General features: G+C 35.1%; 2 protein-coding genes across 4 annotated transcripts in view; one reads left to right on the top strand and one right to left on the bottom strand.

Annotated features, from left to right (window-relative positions):
• LOC110462345 (LIM domain-binding protein 2-like) overlaps positions 1 to 15800 on the bottom strand; it is a 32471-nt gene that overhangs the window by 9647 nt on the left and 7024 nt on the right. For 2 of the 3 annotated variants that reach the window (XM_021516282.1, XM_021516283.1), the window contains exons 1-3: positions 8271 to 8606; positions 2722 to 2824; positions 2146 to 2318 (exon numbers count right to left, since the gene is read on the bottom strand). In XM_021516282.1, the coding sequence (XP_021371957.1) occupies positions 2146 to 2318; positions 2722 to 2824; positions 8271 to 8435 (441 nt within the window). In that variant the 5' untranslated portion in view covers positions 8436 to 8606. Of the gene's footprint in view, positions 1 to 2145; positions 2319 to 2721; positions 2825 to 8270; positions 8607 to 15800 lie in introns of those variants that run through there. The other variant, XM_021516284.1, reaches the window with a different exon arrangement.
• The window catches only part of LOC110462346, a 22127-nt gene continuing 16336 nt past the window's right edge, over positions 10010 to 15800 (top strand). The window contains exon 1 of the mRNA XM_021516286.1: positions 10010 to 10085. The gene's annotated coding sequence lies outside the window, so the exon portion shown is untranslated. The remainder of the gene's footprint in view (positions 10086 to 15800) is intronic.

Below are 15800 nucleotides of genomic sequence, written 5' to 3'. Positions count from 1 at the left end.
GGATCAACCCATCATTTAAAAACTTTAAAAAAAATGTCTGCAAGACATAAATGCCCCCCCCCCCCCCTCATGGATGGGATGGGACAGACATGGGCAACACTATATGCCCCCCCCCTCCCTATTTTATGGCGGGGGCATAAAAATTAACCCCAACTGCCTAAGAATGTTTCCAGTCAAATGCGGTAAAACTCTGTTTAGCAGTTCAGGAGAAGAATTCATTAACTATATACTCCAACTTCATTGGGAACCTGTACTTTTAAATAATTGTGATCTTTGAAAGTTTCAGCATGATTTTTTTTTTTAATTTTCTGATAAAACAGGAAAACGAGAGGCCCAGAGGGCCTGTATCGCTCACCTGTTTCTTTGTTACATGCAACTGACATACAGGTAACTTAAGACCATTTGGTAACTATATATAGCTAGAACACAAGACATTTTAACATCTCTTAAACGGTTCTGATGGTTCTGAAGATATTGTTGTTTGAAACTTAAAATTTTAATTTTAAAGCTTTTAACCAAAGTTGACATTTGAATCCCAATTTGCACTTAAAGTTGACCTTTGACCTCATTACTCTAATGAAGAAAACAATTCACACAGCTAGTCTACATAACAAACCTAAGTATCATGACTAGTCCAAATGGTTTTTAGGATATTGTTGTTTGAAGTTTTTAACATATTTGACCCCTGTGACCTTGAGAGTAGGTCAAGGTAATTTTAATGAGGAAACTTTTTAGCACTCCATCCCAGGTACCTACTGGCTAAATATCATGACCCTGGGCCTAATGGAACTTGAAAAAGAGATTGTTTAAGCTTTTAACCAAAGTTGACATTTGACCCCCAACTAGCATTTATAGTTGACCTTTGACCTCATAACTGTAACTGAGAAAAATATTCGAACTGCTGGTCTTCATAACATACCAAAGTTATCATAACTCTAGTTCAAATGGTTCTTAGGATATTGTTGATTGAAATTTTTAACATATTTAACCGCTGTGACCTTGAAAGTAGGTCAAGGTCATTTTAATGAGGAAATGTTATAGCACTCCATCCAAGGTACCTACTGGCCAAATATCATGACCCTGGGCCTTATGGAACTTGAGAAGAAGATTGTTAAAGCTTTTAACCAAAGTTGACATTTGACCCCTGACTAGCATTTAAAGTAGACCTTTCACCTCATAAATGTAATTGAAAAAAAATATTTGCACTGCTGGTCTACATAACATACCAAAGTATCATGACTCTAGTTCAAATGGTTCTTAGGATATTGTTGTTTGAAATATTTACCATATCTAAACTCTGTGACCTTGAAAATAGGTCAAGGTCATTTTAATGAGGAAATAATTTTTAGCACTACATCCCAGGTACCTACTGGCCAAATATCATGACCCTGGGCCTTATGGAACTTGAGAAGAAGATTGTTAAAGCTTTTAACCAAAGTTGACATTTGACCCCCGACTAGCATTTAAAGTTGACCTTTGACCTCATTACTGTAATCTAGAAAAATATTCGCATTGCTGGTCTACATAACATACCCAAGTATCATGACTCTAGTTCAAATGGTTCTTAGGATATTGTTGTTTGAAATATTTAACATATTTAAACTCTGTGACCTTGAAAGTAGGTCAAGGTCACTTTAATGAGGAAACTTTATAGCACTCCATCCCAGGTACCTACTGCAGTACGGCATAAGCTCACATGGCCCTACATCTTTTAGAAATTAAAAAAATAAATTAAAAAATCTTTCAGAAGCGAGTGTTAACTCTGAAAAGGTCCTGAATACAAACCTGTACCTTATTAACCAGGCACAGCATGCTTATTAGGACATATACGGGATCTTACATTACAAAACATACACCTGTGACGCAAATAAATTATCTAAAAGGTCTTAATTGACCCTACCTTTGATAAAAATACATGATCTAACAAGTCTTAATCTCACTTGCATACATCTGCTCCCCAGGTTAATGACCTATCTTAATGTGTTTCCATGACAACCACAGCAGACTGTCTTGTAGTAATGGATTTAAATTATGTTCATTTTAACCCATAACAGTAACAGTTATAAATGTTCTATCACACAATCTTCATTTGCTTACTCTTGAAATATTTTGAATTATGAAAAAAATTGTGCAATCTGACCGTACCTTGGTGAACATTGGTTTACCATGATGAGTGACCATGGTAGCCTGGTCACAGTCGAGAGTGATTGAGGTGTTGTGAAAGGATTCCTTGGGGTATTTCAGGATGTAGTACAGATCAGTTACTCCTCCCTCAAATATACTCCTGAAGTAGCGAGGTATCAATGTCCGACCGATCGCTGTAAATGTGACACAAAATGTCTAAAGCTTCAAAGCACAACTCAATGATAGCTAATTCAAGCTTAATCATCTGCTGGACTTTTTTAAATTGATATTTTATTAATGTAATTCCATCATTTCCATGACTTGCTCCAAAACATTTGGAATTATAAAAGGAACAACAAATTCAGCAAATACTAAATGTTGATTTACAGACTATTTACAGAATATCGAACAGTTCACAATATCAATATCAATATGTCCAGCGTTATTTCCTTAGCTGTCGGAAGTATTCAAAACTCCAAACAAATTACCGAGATTCCACTGATCTCATTCAAGTATAGGTTTTTAAAGTTGCAAATACAGGTATGTGTAGTTCTCTCTATGTTGGTCATTGATTCACCAAGTCATATTCATACTTACTGTATCGTTTAGGTCCGTCCTCCAGGTAAAATGATAACGTCAGGTTGGCGTCATCCTCAAAGAATTCTGTAGTGAAGGCATCCCACCACAGGTTGTCACTGTCCTGTAACCGAAAAATTCATATTTACATATATACCCTATACATGTAAATAAGCTATAGCAGACTGAAGATTACTTTCATAATTGAGGTTTCTACTTTAAAATGCTGTTTTTTGAAGTTCTGCTTTTGAGGTTTCTTTACTTCTGAAGCACTAACTTTGAAATCATACTCAAGTGTTCAAGTTCTACGTATACTTTGGAAAGAATTTTTAGAATATATTTTTTCTTCTAAATTTTTATTTAAAGTTTTGAATATAAAATGTCATTGGCTTGCTATTATCCCATGGACAATACTTTTTTTGTTTGTTTGATTTTGTTTAACGTCCTATTAACAGCTAAGGTCATTTAAGGACGGCCTCCCCTGTGTGCAAGATGCATGCGTGTAGTGTATGTGTGTGTATTTTGGACAATACTGTAGTTCAATTTAAAAGGTAACATCTGAGTGGTGCAAAAGTTTGTTTATGATAAAATGTATAAGGCCAGTAACAGTCACAAGTTTATTAAGGCCAGTAAATTTAAAATGGTAAGGCAACCTATAGTAAAGGGAGGTCAGTTAAGAAAAGAAAGAGGAAGGGTAGAAGCAACAAGATGTAGACTATTTAAATGTGCTTTACAATTTCAGTTATACTACATGTATATACTAAATGTGAGTGATGATATTTATAATATGTTGAAATGCATTGAAAAACTCAGTTTTTTCTAAAATCTTAAGACCTAGGGTATATTGAGGAGGTAGCCTATGAATGTGTTAAAATAAGTAATAATGAAATAAAAACAGTCATCGAAAATACTTTTGGTTGTTTTCCAAAAAGGCATTAGTTTCTCTTAAATTGAGCTGTTATTATCTGCTGAAGACGTGACCTGTTAACGAGTTTGCTGTCCCAACTTGTTAAAGATGTACTTTTAGCACTACTATGCATGTACCTGATTCTGATTAGCCAAGTATGTGAAGAGCGTCCTGATCTAGGTTACACAGCTGTCACTACTCATCACCCAACCCTTATTTAGCTACATGTACTCTACCAGGTTCTCCACAGTGCACTCTTCACACACTGGTTAAACTCAAGCATTTGTAATAAATGCTACATCATTCAACACAAAACTGATGTAACATGCATAGTACAATTTCTTTTTACGTTTTTGCACCCGATCACTTCTGGCAAAAAAATGTTATTATTTATTCCATGCAACCTGTGCAATTTATTAAAGACAGATTTTTGTCAGATAAAAAGTTCTTGAAAGGAAGTGTTGAACAGGGGCACAAAATGAATTTATTCATTTTATGATTAGCATGAATCAATTAGTTGCCATTGAATGCACATTAAAACAACATTTGTTCCTCGTGGCCAGATAGGCTAACTCAAAGCGTGGGCTTCACGGATACCCCTAGCTGCTCCCTATATATCTGTTCCTATATAAATATTGTTGAGAATTGGATGTCAAGGTCAGATAACTGAACATTGACCTCATTAACCTTATATTACAAAACTGACAACCTGACCTTCACATCCGAGTCTTATATCCATACTACATAAATTGTTTATCAACAAATATTCCTTGATTATAAAGTACACTCACACCAAGTCTGAGGTACATATACATGAAAGGGTAGTCAATATATGCTTTGGAAACCTGTATTACACAATGCATTAGGACTTCAGGCATGGTCAAAGGTCAAATTGAGGTTGTAGCGACCTTCTTTTAGGACGCCATCCCATGACATACCTATATGCAAAGTGTGATGCCTATACATGAAACAGGCAGCTGGGATATGTTCCTAAAACTATTATCTTAGTAACTGACGTCAAAGTGAAATGTGAAAAAGAGGTAACAGTGACCTTATTTTAAGATGTGACACAGCCTTCCCATGATATGTACCTATATATGTACAAAGTTTGATGTTCATTTTTGAAACAGCAGCTGGGATATGCTCGGGGAAAACCATCTTTTAGTACATGAGGTCAAGGTCAAAGGTAAAATTGAAGTCACAGTGACCTCAATTAGGAATGCAACACACACAGCCTCCCCATGATGTATCTATGTACAAAGTTTGATGCCAATGTGTGAAACAGTTTCTGAGATATGCCCCAGAAATCACTGTCAGCATGGACAAATTCCACAGATTACATTTTGACTATCACAATTTGTAGACATCTACCAGAGTTAAGTCCATGCCTGGTATTAAGACTGTATATATTATATATGGTTACCACCTGTTAGCAGATTTATAACCCGATCATATTACAAGTCCTTCATGCTGTACATGACCAACCTTACAATCTAGCGTATTAGATCTGGTTTTTGCTATATATAAGATATTACAGCATGGGCCAAAAACTTCAAAGATCAAACTATACCTATAGGTAGTTTATATAATCAATGATGAACAGTTAAAGACTTCATTAATTATGTACATTCATGTACCAAGAATAATTTCAGGAGATATCATCATGCGGGATTCAGATGAAAATTAAAATTTTCTCATGAATTACGGTAAAAGTGGAAATTTTCATGAGTGGAAATGTTTGTGAAATGTTTGTGTGTGGAAATGCTTGTGAAATGTTTGTGTGTGAAATGTTTGAGTGTGGAAATGGTCGTGTGTGGAAATGCTTGTGAAATGTTTGTGTGTGAAATGTTTGTGTGTGGAAATGCTTGTGAAATGTTTGTGTGTGAAATGTTTGTGTGTGGAAATGCTTGTGAAATGTTTGTGTGTGAAATGTTTGTGTGTGGAAATGCTTGTGAAATGTTTGTGTGTGGAAATGGTCGTGTGTACATGTGTGTGTGTGGAAATGTTTGTGAATGTTTGTGTGTGGAAATGGTCGTGTGTACATGTGTGTGTGTGGAAATGCTTGTGAATGTTTGTGTGTGGAAATGGTCGTGTGTGGAAATGCTTGTGAAATGTTTGTGTGTGAAATGTTTGTGTGTGGAAATGCTTGTGAAATGTTTGTGTGTGAAATGTTTGTGTGTGGAAATGCTTGTGAAATGTTTGTGTGTGAAATGTTTGTGTGTGGAAATGCTTGTGAAATGTTTGTGTGTGAAATGTTTGTGTGTGGAAATGCTTGTGAAATGTTTGTGTGTGAAATGTTTGTGTGTGGAAATGCTTGTGAAATGTTTGTGTGTGAAATGTTTGTGTGTGGAAATGCTTGTGAAATGTTTGTGTGTGAAATGTTTGTGTGTGGAAATGCTTGTGAAATGTTTGTGTGTGAAATGTTTGTGTGTGGAAATGCTTGTGAAATGTTTGTGTGTGAAATGTTTGTGTGTGGAAATGCTTGTGAAATGTTTGTGTGTGGAAATGGTCGTGTGTACATGTGTGTGTGTGGAAATGTTTGTGTTGTGACCCTTTTAACTGATCTCAGTGTGAAAATTTCATCTTATCCTTCTTATGAACAATTGAATATAGGTCAATCCTGACCGAATCTGAATCTTAATGAACACCTTGAATTGGTATTAAGTAAGCTAATAAAAAAAACATCTCCCTGAATCAGATTTAGAAGATACAGTAAATATTCATTGTAAATTTCAAAACTTGCACCAAAACTTAATTTGATTTATGAGAAAATAGAAAAGTTCATAACAGGTAAAAATAAAAGAAGAAATTTTATCTTATTTTTTGTATTGACTGAAAAAAGACTGAAGCTCTGCTCATATGTTTCAATAACAGGACATGTACACTGCCTGAAATGATCATTTCGATTTTTCATCAGTCACTAGAATCAATTTTTATGTCTAGACATAGCTCTGTATGCTATTTAAAGTAACTATAGCCAATTGCAATTGCAATACTTTTCTTATATAGAGATGTTAAAAACAACAATAGTCAACAAAGAAAACAGACAGTCCCATAGCTATCTTTTACCACCTAACCTGCACTTTCTCAAATGTGCCCCCATCGAAAATCAAGACTCATAAAGGTTAGTTATATATCTTCAATTAAAATACTTTTGAAAGAAAAAATGCAATGCACATTTCTAAATATAATCTGCATTAACGTGTAAACAAATAAGATAGTATACATGTACAGTATTTGATAAAATACCATAGTTCCACTGTGGTAAGCCCTTGGGACATTTCTTTTATAGAACCATTAATTAAAACATCAATTTCATTAAATTTCACGAAAACAGATAAATTATCCATATTAAAAAAACAATGATATTTCTCTAAAATATTACCCTAAATTAGCAATACAATGGTAAAGACTTTAAGCTAATCAGCACAAGATATGCTCCAAAGGATGTGTTAAACAAAACCTCAGAAATAATTAACTTTTGATCACTGAGTATATCAATTAATTGTAAAGTAGCTTAGAAAATAATGGTTTGCTTCTTTTAATTAATACACAATGCTTTGTCTTTTTTTTTCATTGATTACCTGATTTATGAACACAGCTTTAATACAAGCACTTTAATGCAACTGGAGAATGACTGAATCAATCTTCAGACAAAGACAATAAGGGCATTAACTCTTGTGGAAAATCATGAGACTGGTACAGTATGTTGGATGCAAGTAAACATGGTGGAGATATTATTTTTTTAATTACCTTAAGCCTTCTAAGTTTAAAGGAAACATAAGGAATTATTGGTATTGCCTGGACAATATTGTATCCACGAACAATTGTGTGGGGGTATAAAATTTAAGACAGGGGTCATGCTACAGGTGCAGTTTAAATTTAAATCAAGGCATGGAGCAACTGCGTTTGTTTTGGGGGTTAATTATAAATCATTTACAAGTCAAACACAAATATCAACAGTACATGTTTCTATGACCTGTTCCTCAGCTTATATTCAATCAATGTTACGCAGTCAATATATCCAATTAGGGTGCATGAGATCATGGGTCTGCGGTTTAATAATCTCGAGATCAATGTCTAGCACTACTAAATACAACATTACACAGGTAGAACACGACGTCTGTTCATTAGTCCTCCAATTAAAGAAAACTAATTACAATTTATTCAGGAATACTAAACTTAATGGATATTTTCGTAGTTATATAACTTTTAAGACGGCAATATATATATATATGATATCATGGAATTCAGCAAAAATACCAAAATTCATTTCAACAAAATATCGAGTATGCTTTCAAATTTTTCTTTTTCTAAATAGTTCAAGACACTTATAGAAAGATTTTTGACAATCTGTGACTTTTTATATGGAGTTTTTTTTATATGTAACTTCCACATGTTTTTGTACATCCACTACAACTACTGTAGGTCACTCTCAATACCCTGATTACCACTGGGTCCATACTGTGGTACCTCATTAATCAAAATTTAAAACCCATTTTTTGGTTGATAATACCAATATTTTACCCATGAAAAGCCCCAAATCCTTACAAAGGTTATAGAATTAATAATAGGCCAATTTTTGTTTTATTTTCTAATAATCATCATGATCAATGTCCAGATTAAAAAGGTGACAATTAACTATTTTGAGCTTTGACCTTACCTCTGTCCGCTGCTGCAGGCGCTTGTTGAGTTCATGGATGCGGTAGTCTGGCTGTCCCATGTAGGGCGTGTGTCGCCTGTAAATGGAAGAGAATGGAGACATGAAGTAGGGATCAGATCCTGGCACCATGGTGGTCAGCAAATTGTCCGACTGCTGCAGAAACATCTCAATAGTCCGCCGGTCAGTGGTAGTCACACTTTACAAGTTGATGCATATATTGTCAAACACTGCACGTACACACAACGCGGTACTACACGATTCAAGTTTGTCACACAGTTATCAGACACATAATTTTGTCACACAACAGTGTAACTGTTGAATGTATCAGGCGATTATTACCACACACTTGTCGCAGAGATGTACCACTCGATAACTTGATGTACAGAAAACCGATATCTAACCCATTCAATCTGTCACAGAAAGGTTGATGTGAAACCAAATACCTTCTATCACAACGAAAACCTTGAACCACATTTATGTGTTAAAAAGACAATATGTATAAGCACAGGTTATCATGATGATTTATCCATCAAAATTTATTCTCTTTAAAACTAGTTTCATCTTTTAAGACTACATGAACATGCCCTCTAATATCCCTGATATACACTTATCATTATATTGACTTCCTCTTTTAAAATCATTTCTGATTTACATACTTTTTAAATCATAGATATTGTCTAAAATAATACTTTTTTGTACTTACGAAAACAACACTCTTATCCTAAACATAATTTTAACCATCAAATTACTTTAGATTTACCACCATTTGAAGAACAGATATACACCTCAAAACCACTGAGTTACTTTATATCACAGACTTTTTTCTATAATCACTGTTTTTATGTCTGAATTAAAGCACACGCTAGCTCTATAAACACATGTACAATGATTTATCTAAATGCTGTTTTGTCACTTCCTCATAGAATCACTATTTTTCCTTCCATTAATCTATCACACACTGTTAAGGATTAGACAAAGATGATGGTGAACGTTGAATTATGATTGTCTGGGGACAGATGAAGCACTATAGGTTAAAGTGTGCCTGTCATGCTGCAGATACACTGACTAGGTAAAATCCGAACATTCCGTGATAAATCCAGTTTGTCATATATGCCAGTGTAATCCCTTAGCAGACCACAGGTGGAGGTTTATATGTATATGAATATTGGCTGTACATTGGTAGAAACCTCTCCACACTTCGTAGTGAAATATTGTTCATTAGGTATATAAACACTCCATAGCGATGAACAATTTTCTCATCAAATGAGTTTAACACTTCTCCAAAGTTTCACAACATTTCAATAGGAAATCATGTGCTAAATTTTTGAGTCTTAAAAAACCGTCATAAGTTCCACAATATTACAATACAAAATCCAAGCCTGAATTTCCACGAGTTTAATTATTCCTCAATACTAAATTTCACTATGAAATTTGAGATCTGACAAATATTGCTTTGAAGGAAGAGACAGCATGTTACTCATAGCTGACGAACATAATCTATCATATACACAGTACACGTGTACATATGTATATAGCAGTTCACATACACACAAAATCCATATCTCGCTTATAGATAGGCGACACCTGTCGCTTAATGGACCCGCATATAGACGATTCTACAGATGACCATTTTATCATTATCGTGGATTCCTTGCATGTTCACGTGTGTCCACTCCCACAGCCCTGATCTGAGTCCAGCATCAGTACTAGTCTCGTTGTAACTCGATCAAACATTCAGCACAGAATCTCCTCAAATCAGGTGAACAGGCTATAGGGCACCTGCTGCCTTCCCATCAAATTACGCAACACTTTCAGGTTTGAATTCTCTCCATTTTTTAAGTGAATGTGTGTGCACCAATCCTTAACTGTTTCAATTAAATGGCAACCATGGGAACATCAAGCGGGTCGGGATTTTCCTCGTTAACAAAATTAAGTTTGAACAGAATCCTATCGTTACGTGCTTAATTTCTTTGAGCTGAGGAATGCTCTGCTAATAAACTTCCGGTAATGCGTATGCACGGGCAGACACGCACGTGTACCTTTTACAAGATCCAGAGCACACACATATTGTACATGCTGAGGCACCAGTGTCATCGCTACAGCATTAAATACACTGACCATCACAGCCACAAATTAATAAATGTTGCTCCCTAGCTAGTTTTTGCAATTGAATCAGATTTTAATTGATTCTTCTAAAACAATTCAATTGTCAGGAGAATTATCTTTTAAATTCTGAACGTAAACTCCAGTCGCCATACGAATTTGATATTAATCTCCAGATCAACAATCTGAAAATGATTCTCAGCTTAAATTTCATCCAATCGTTGCATAAAATTAAAATCAACATATTTTTTCATCGCTTCATGTGTTTGGCTACAGTTTTCCAAACAAAATTCATTATAAAGTTATCCTCGCATGTTGAGAGGTAAAACCACACTGGAGAACAAACTGAAGCAAAAACCCATGATACAATTAATCAAGATGGATGTTGTACATGTACATGTATAAATAAGTTTGTTGAACAAGAGACCACGGCTAAGGTCAGCTTCGTGGCTATCTGACGAGATCCGCAATGTTAGTCATTTCCTGGTCTGTAGTATAGGTCTTTGTGTAAGGACATAAAACAAAATACAACCACTTTTATCTGTAATATATTAGAAGCCCCTTAACATGTGTGGAACCCCCCCCTCCCGGCCAAAATTTCACTTCTCCACAGGTTCTAGATAAAAAAATCAATGTCAGACTATCTGTCAGTGGAATGTGTGTATATGCATATGTATGATGGTGTGGCCAGCTGTCATAAAAACTATAGCGAAATATCATTTATGATAATTGCAGACAAAATTTTCAGACAAATGGGGGAAGAGACTGCATAACCTCTTCAGTGCACATCTGTCTGATAGAAATGTACAGACATTTCCACACATCTCCAGATCTTTTAATATAATCTTAATTCAAAGAAGTGGTAAAGTGTGATATTTTTATAACAACTATCTCCAAATGGAATGGTAGTTTTAATCAAGATGTTTTTATTTGTCTCTAGTTGTCTAGTTATATTTAGAGTTGTAGTCCTACAATTGTCAACGAGATTGCAGACAAATCAAATAGCATGATTATTTGTCTGCAATATTCTCTTCAGTGCAATAATTAAATACCTTTCCCCCTGAATGATTATGACAAATGATATTTAAATTATAAGATTCTGTTCCTCTCAATTTTTTTCAGTTTGAAAGTTCTGTCTCCATGGCCATCACACATGACTGATCATAATGTCAGTTTGATATCCTTTTATTTCGGTTTGAAAGTTTTTCTCCACGGCCATGCATGTGGTCGTGTGACACATTGGTGACAGATTAATATTAAGTTTGAAAGTGCTGTCTCCATGGTCATCAAATATTGGTAATGGATTCTATTTCTTAAACATTTCAGTTTGAAAGCTTCTCCATGGCAGTTAGACATTCTATTCCTCTTACATTTCAGTTTGAAGGCTTCTCTATTGCCATGGCTGTCACACATGGGTGAAAGATTCCATTCCTCTTACATTTCTATTAAAATAGGGCCATTATTTTGAGGAAATATGGTTACCAAGCAAACCTCTCGGAGGTGATTATATTAATCATATGATCAAGACAATGAAACTAAATTTGTAGCGTTCCGTTTATTAAATATAGTTGTTGAATACAAAATCTACAAAACTTAAATTCACGGGTTATCAACAACGGTGTAAACGTGCAGATGTTGGACGGATCTCCTTGATGTTAAAGTAAGGTAAAAGTACACGGTGTCTGTGTTGAAGTGCATGCACTTCCTGGACCCTGATGTTAACAGTAAGATAATACATAAGCTTAAGTCATTCACCCCTGAAGTTTCATAATGAACTATTCCAACCTTTTAATTGGAAGAGTTCAAATGTGTCTGCAGGGGTGAATGAGTTAACAGGTTAACACAAATGTTCTATTATAGTTTTATAATTAATGAAACTTGAAATTAAATCTTCATGTACAGGTCAATTCACAATGAACAAGACAAGAGATCAGTATCACACACACGGAAAAAAACATTTTCAATAAATCAGAAAAAAAAAGTGTTTAAAATTTTTATTTAAAAAAAAGTAAAGTTTGCAAGCCTTTCAAAAACAATACATGAACAGCTCAGTTGTTTTCTATAAGCTCATGCATACAAAGTAGACCAGACATTTAAAAATGTCTACAGAACTGTGGTACTGTTTGTAGGGATACTTAAAAATGTTACCTGTTTCTGAGCTTATTTATATATGAATCAATAGTTTTAGGCAATCCTACCATAACGAAATTGTTTTGCAGCTTTGTACAGAAACTATAACAAAGTTTGTTTTTCATACTTAGATGTGATAGCTTTAAATCAAAAGACAGTTTTTGCTGTGGTATAGATATTTTTAATGATTTCATTTTATAAAAGCTACTACACATACACAGATTAATCAAGCTTACAGTACTTGATAAAATCAAGCTTTGGGCTACCGCCTGTATCTAACAGTAACCTCTAGCCCACATTCTCCAGGATGGGATCATGATTTATCTCCCTGGCAATGTTACAGAGGATCTGCAGCCCGAGGGGGTCAGGCGGCTGACCTCTGATGACCTTAACCAGCGGTGGTGGCTGTTGTAATGTCTACCACTAGCTCACACGACAGATTGCTGATGTCAAATGTTCTTGTGACAAACCCAAATAGCCTACACGATAGCAGGATATGTAATATGTCTGTCTGCCACTGGTGAATCAACTGTCCAATTATCTTGTTTTTTGGCGTCTATAACAGTACATTCGATCACCTTAAATACACGTGCTGTGCCCAATACAGCAGCTTCTTCCTGCAATGATTTTCTCTTAAAAAAAAGTCAGGCGACAAAGAAATTTTCAGGGCACAAGCTAAAGGTCTCCTGTTGTTGGCTGCAAGTTAGCTACACATGTACCTGGAAATACATTACATGCGATAGATTTTGTTTTTGTTAACGGAAGATGAGCGGTTATAGAGAACCCAGAATATGTGCCCTCCCCTACTATCCATGAATCTCCTCTTCAGACAATATTCTAGTAATCTAATCAATCATGTATCTCCTCCACAGACAATATTCTAGTAATAGAATCAATGGACCAGGGCAGGCCATTTGCTGAATTTCGGGGAAGACAGATCCCAACAATTTGCATGTGTGTGTAATTTGCATGTGCCACAAACATCAGATGCATGTACATATAACTGGTCTTAATCAAAGATCATACAAAATGAATCTCAACCCAAAATCTAATCAACTGCAATGGCTCTCCATCAATAGCTTCTGTTTCCACATGATCTCCATTTTTTTTGTCAATTGCGATCAGTCCATTATGCCATCATAGGGATAGCCGAAATTGATTCTTTTACTTCTTTCTTGCTAAATAGCCATGAATTCCCTCTTTTTTAATGGCTTTCAATTGTTCCAGATTTAGAAGGAGCTAGAAGCTTGATTTGCTATGGAGGAAGACCTTCAGTAGGCTACTTGCAATTCAACGTAGAGTGAAAAGTTTAATAACATTTAACTTTTTAAGTTTAGTTGAACAGCAGGAATGTTTAATTTAATTGTTCTTATGTAAATATTTTGTTACAAATTATACAATAAAGATTTAACTTGCTGAGCATAATGATTTAACAAGTTAACAAAATTTAAGAATCAATATTAAAAAAAGTGTTGAAAAATTAAAACCAAAATGCAGTGAAATACAGAATTGAAAACTAGTTCTGAACGGCATAGTTTTAATCGCCTGTCTCAGACAGAAAATCAATGAAATGCGATGCAAAGGACTTGTGGCTGAACTCTTTATTGGAAAAGATCCTTATTTGTACAATTTATAACCTATTTATTGACAAGCAGGATTTCTTTATCTGTAAGCACTAGATAAAGTACATGCCATGCAGACATATTGAGATGGAAGGCTTATGAACAGCCATCATATAAAGGAGACAGACAACGGCAGAGACTTTCCTGTCACCTACAAGTTTCTGAACTCGCACAGAGGTAACAAGCAGTGATCATGAATTCAAGTATTTTTATCAGACATCTTAATCTTCACCTTCAATTATCAATTTATTTCCCAACCTTAAAATACAAACTAATTACTAGTTCCCTATTACTAGGTATATGTAATTCCAATCCCTTTATAACTAATTATGATCATCACCTCTTAACTAATACCCCACCCTTAATAACTAATTCCCATACCTTAATAATAAATTCCCTTTCGATTCCTCAATAACAAATTGCCAACCCTTGCCCACCCTCTTTTTATAACTAATTACCATCCTTTCACTTGGATATCGAAGCAATTATGGCAAAATATTCTCCAAATGAGATCCAAGGGAATAGGCCTGCAGACTCTAAGGCCAATCCTTGTAGCAATCTGTATTAGATTTTTCATGCCCAGCTATTTTATGTATAGTAATTATTGGGTGGGGATCTCAACTGTTTCCAAGCTGTGAATCAGAAACTTAAGGTCTATAGGTTTGTGGCCAGATCCTGGGGTCAATTCTAATATCATGACTGCATTCGTCTCTTTATGCCCAGCATTTGTATATATAGTTTTGGGGTGGGGATCATAACCATTTAAAAGTTATGACCCAGGGGTTAAGTCTGCAAGGGCTGGGCAGATCCTGGGATCATTTCTAATATCATGACTGCATTCGTCGCTTTATGCCAAACATTTTTATATATAGATTAGGGGTGGGGATCATAACTATTTAAAAGTTATGACCCAGGGGTTAAGTCTGCAAGGATGGGTCAGTCCCTGGAGTCAATTCTAATATCATATTATGACTTGTAGTCTCTTAAGTAGCCTTGTTCCTTATTGAAAATCTTCTCAGGTATTTTTATACATTTTACTTTTTATACAAGAATCTATGTCTGGAATGTGGTGTACTTTGCCTTAACATGGTTCAGAATCACATACTATAATTCAGTCTCAAGTTGGGTGAACCTTGGTATGATTTACTATATCAATGCCATATTTTTATATCCTCTATAGTGATATCTATATTCTACTAATGTTTACAATATATATATGTGTATGGAAGTTCTCTTTCTCTATGTTGATTCTATTCTTCCTGTAATTCTTCTCTCTCTCATTCTTTTCTTTCTTAAAAACAGTACATAACACAATTATATGCAGTTACACTATTAACTACACGGAACATTTTGCCATTATAAACCATAATAAATTTTGCCCCCCCCCCCCCTCCTTCCCCAGGGGGTAAACGCGAGACCCTAGGGTCATAAACCTTAAGACCCTTCCATCTATGAAGAGTGTTTGATTCTACCATATCTGGGTCTTTGAGAAGATTTTATTTTGAAATTTCAGTCAATTCAACCCTTTTTGGCCCCACCCATCAGCCCTGGGGGGTCAGTCAGGGCTTATATGTGCATACCATCAAACTGCTATCCAATACTGATAATGCTAACCCAAATTGAATTACTTCCAATGAAAATTAAACAAATGTTGGTCCAAAATGTGATTTCCCTA

Source organism: Mizuhopecten yessoensis, unplaced genomic scaffold (genome assembly GCF_002113885.1).
Source record: "Mizuhopecten yessoensis strain PY_sf001 unplaced genomic scaffold, ASM211388v2 scaffold10771, whole genome shotgun sequence".
NCBI classification, from domain to species: Eukaryota; Metazoa; Mollusca; class Bivalvia; order Pectinida; family Pectinidae; genus Mizuhopecten; species Mizuhopecten yessoensis.
Note: the sequence above shows the minus strand (reverse complement) of the source record. Positions and strands in the feature narration are given on the sequence as shown.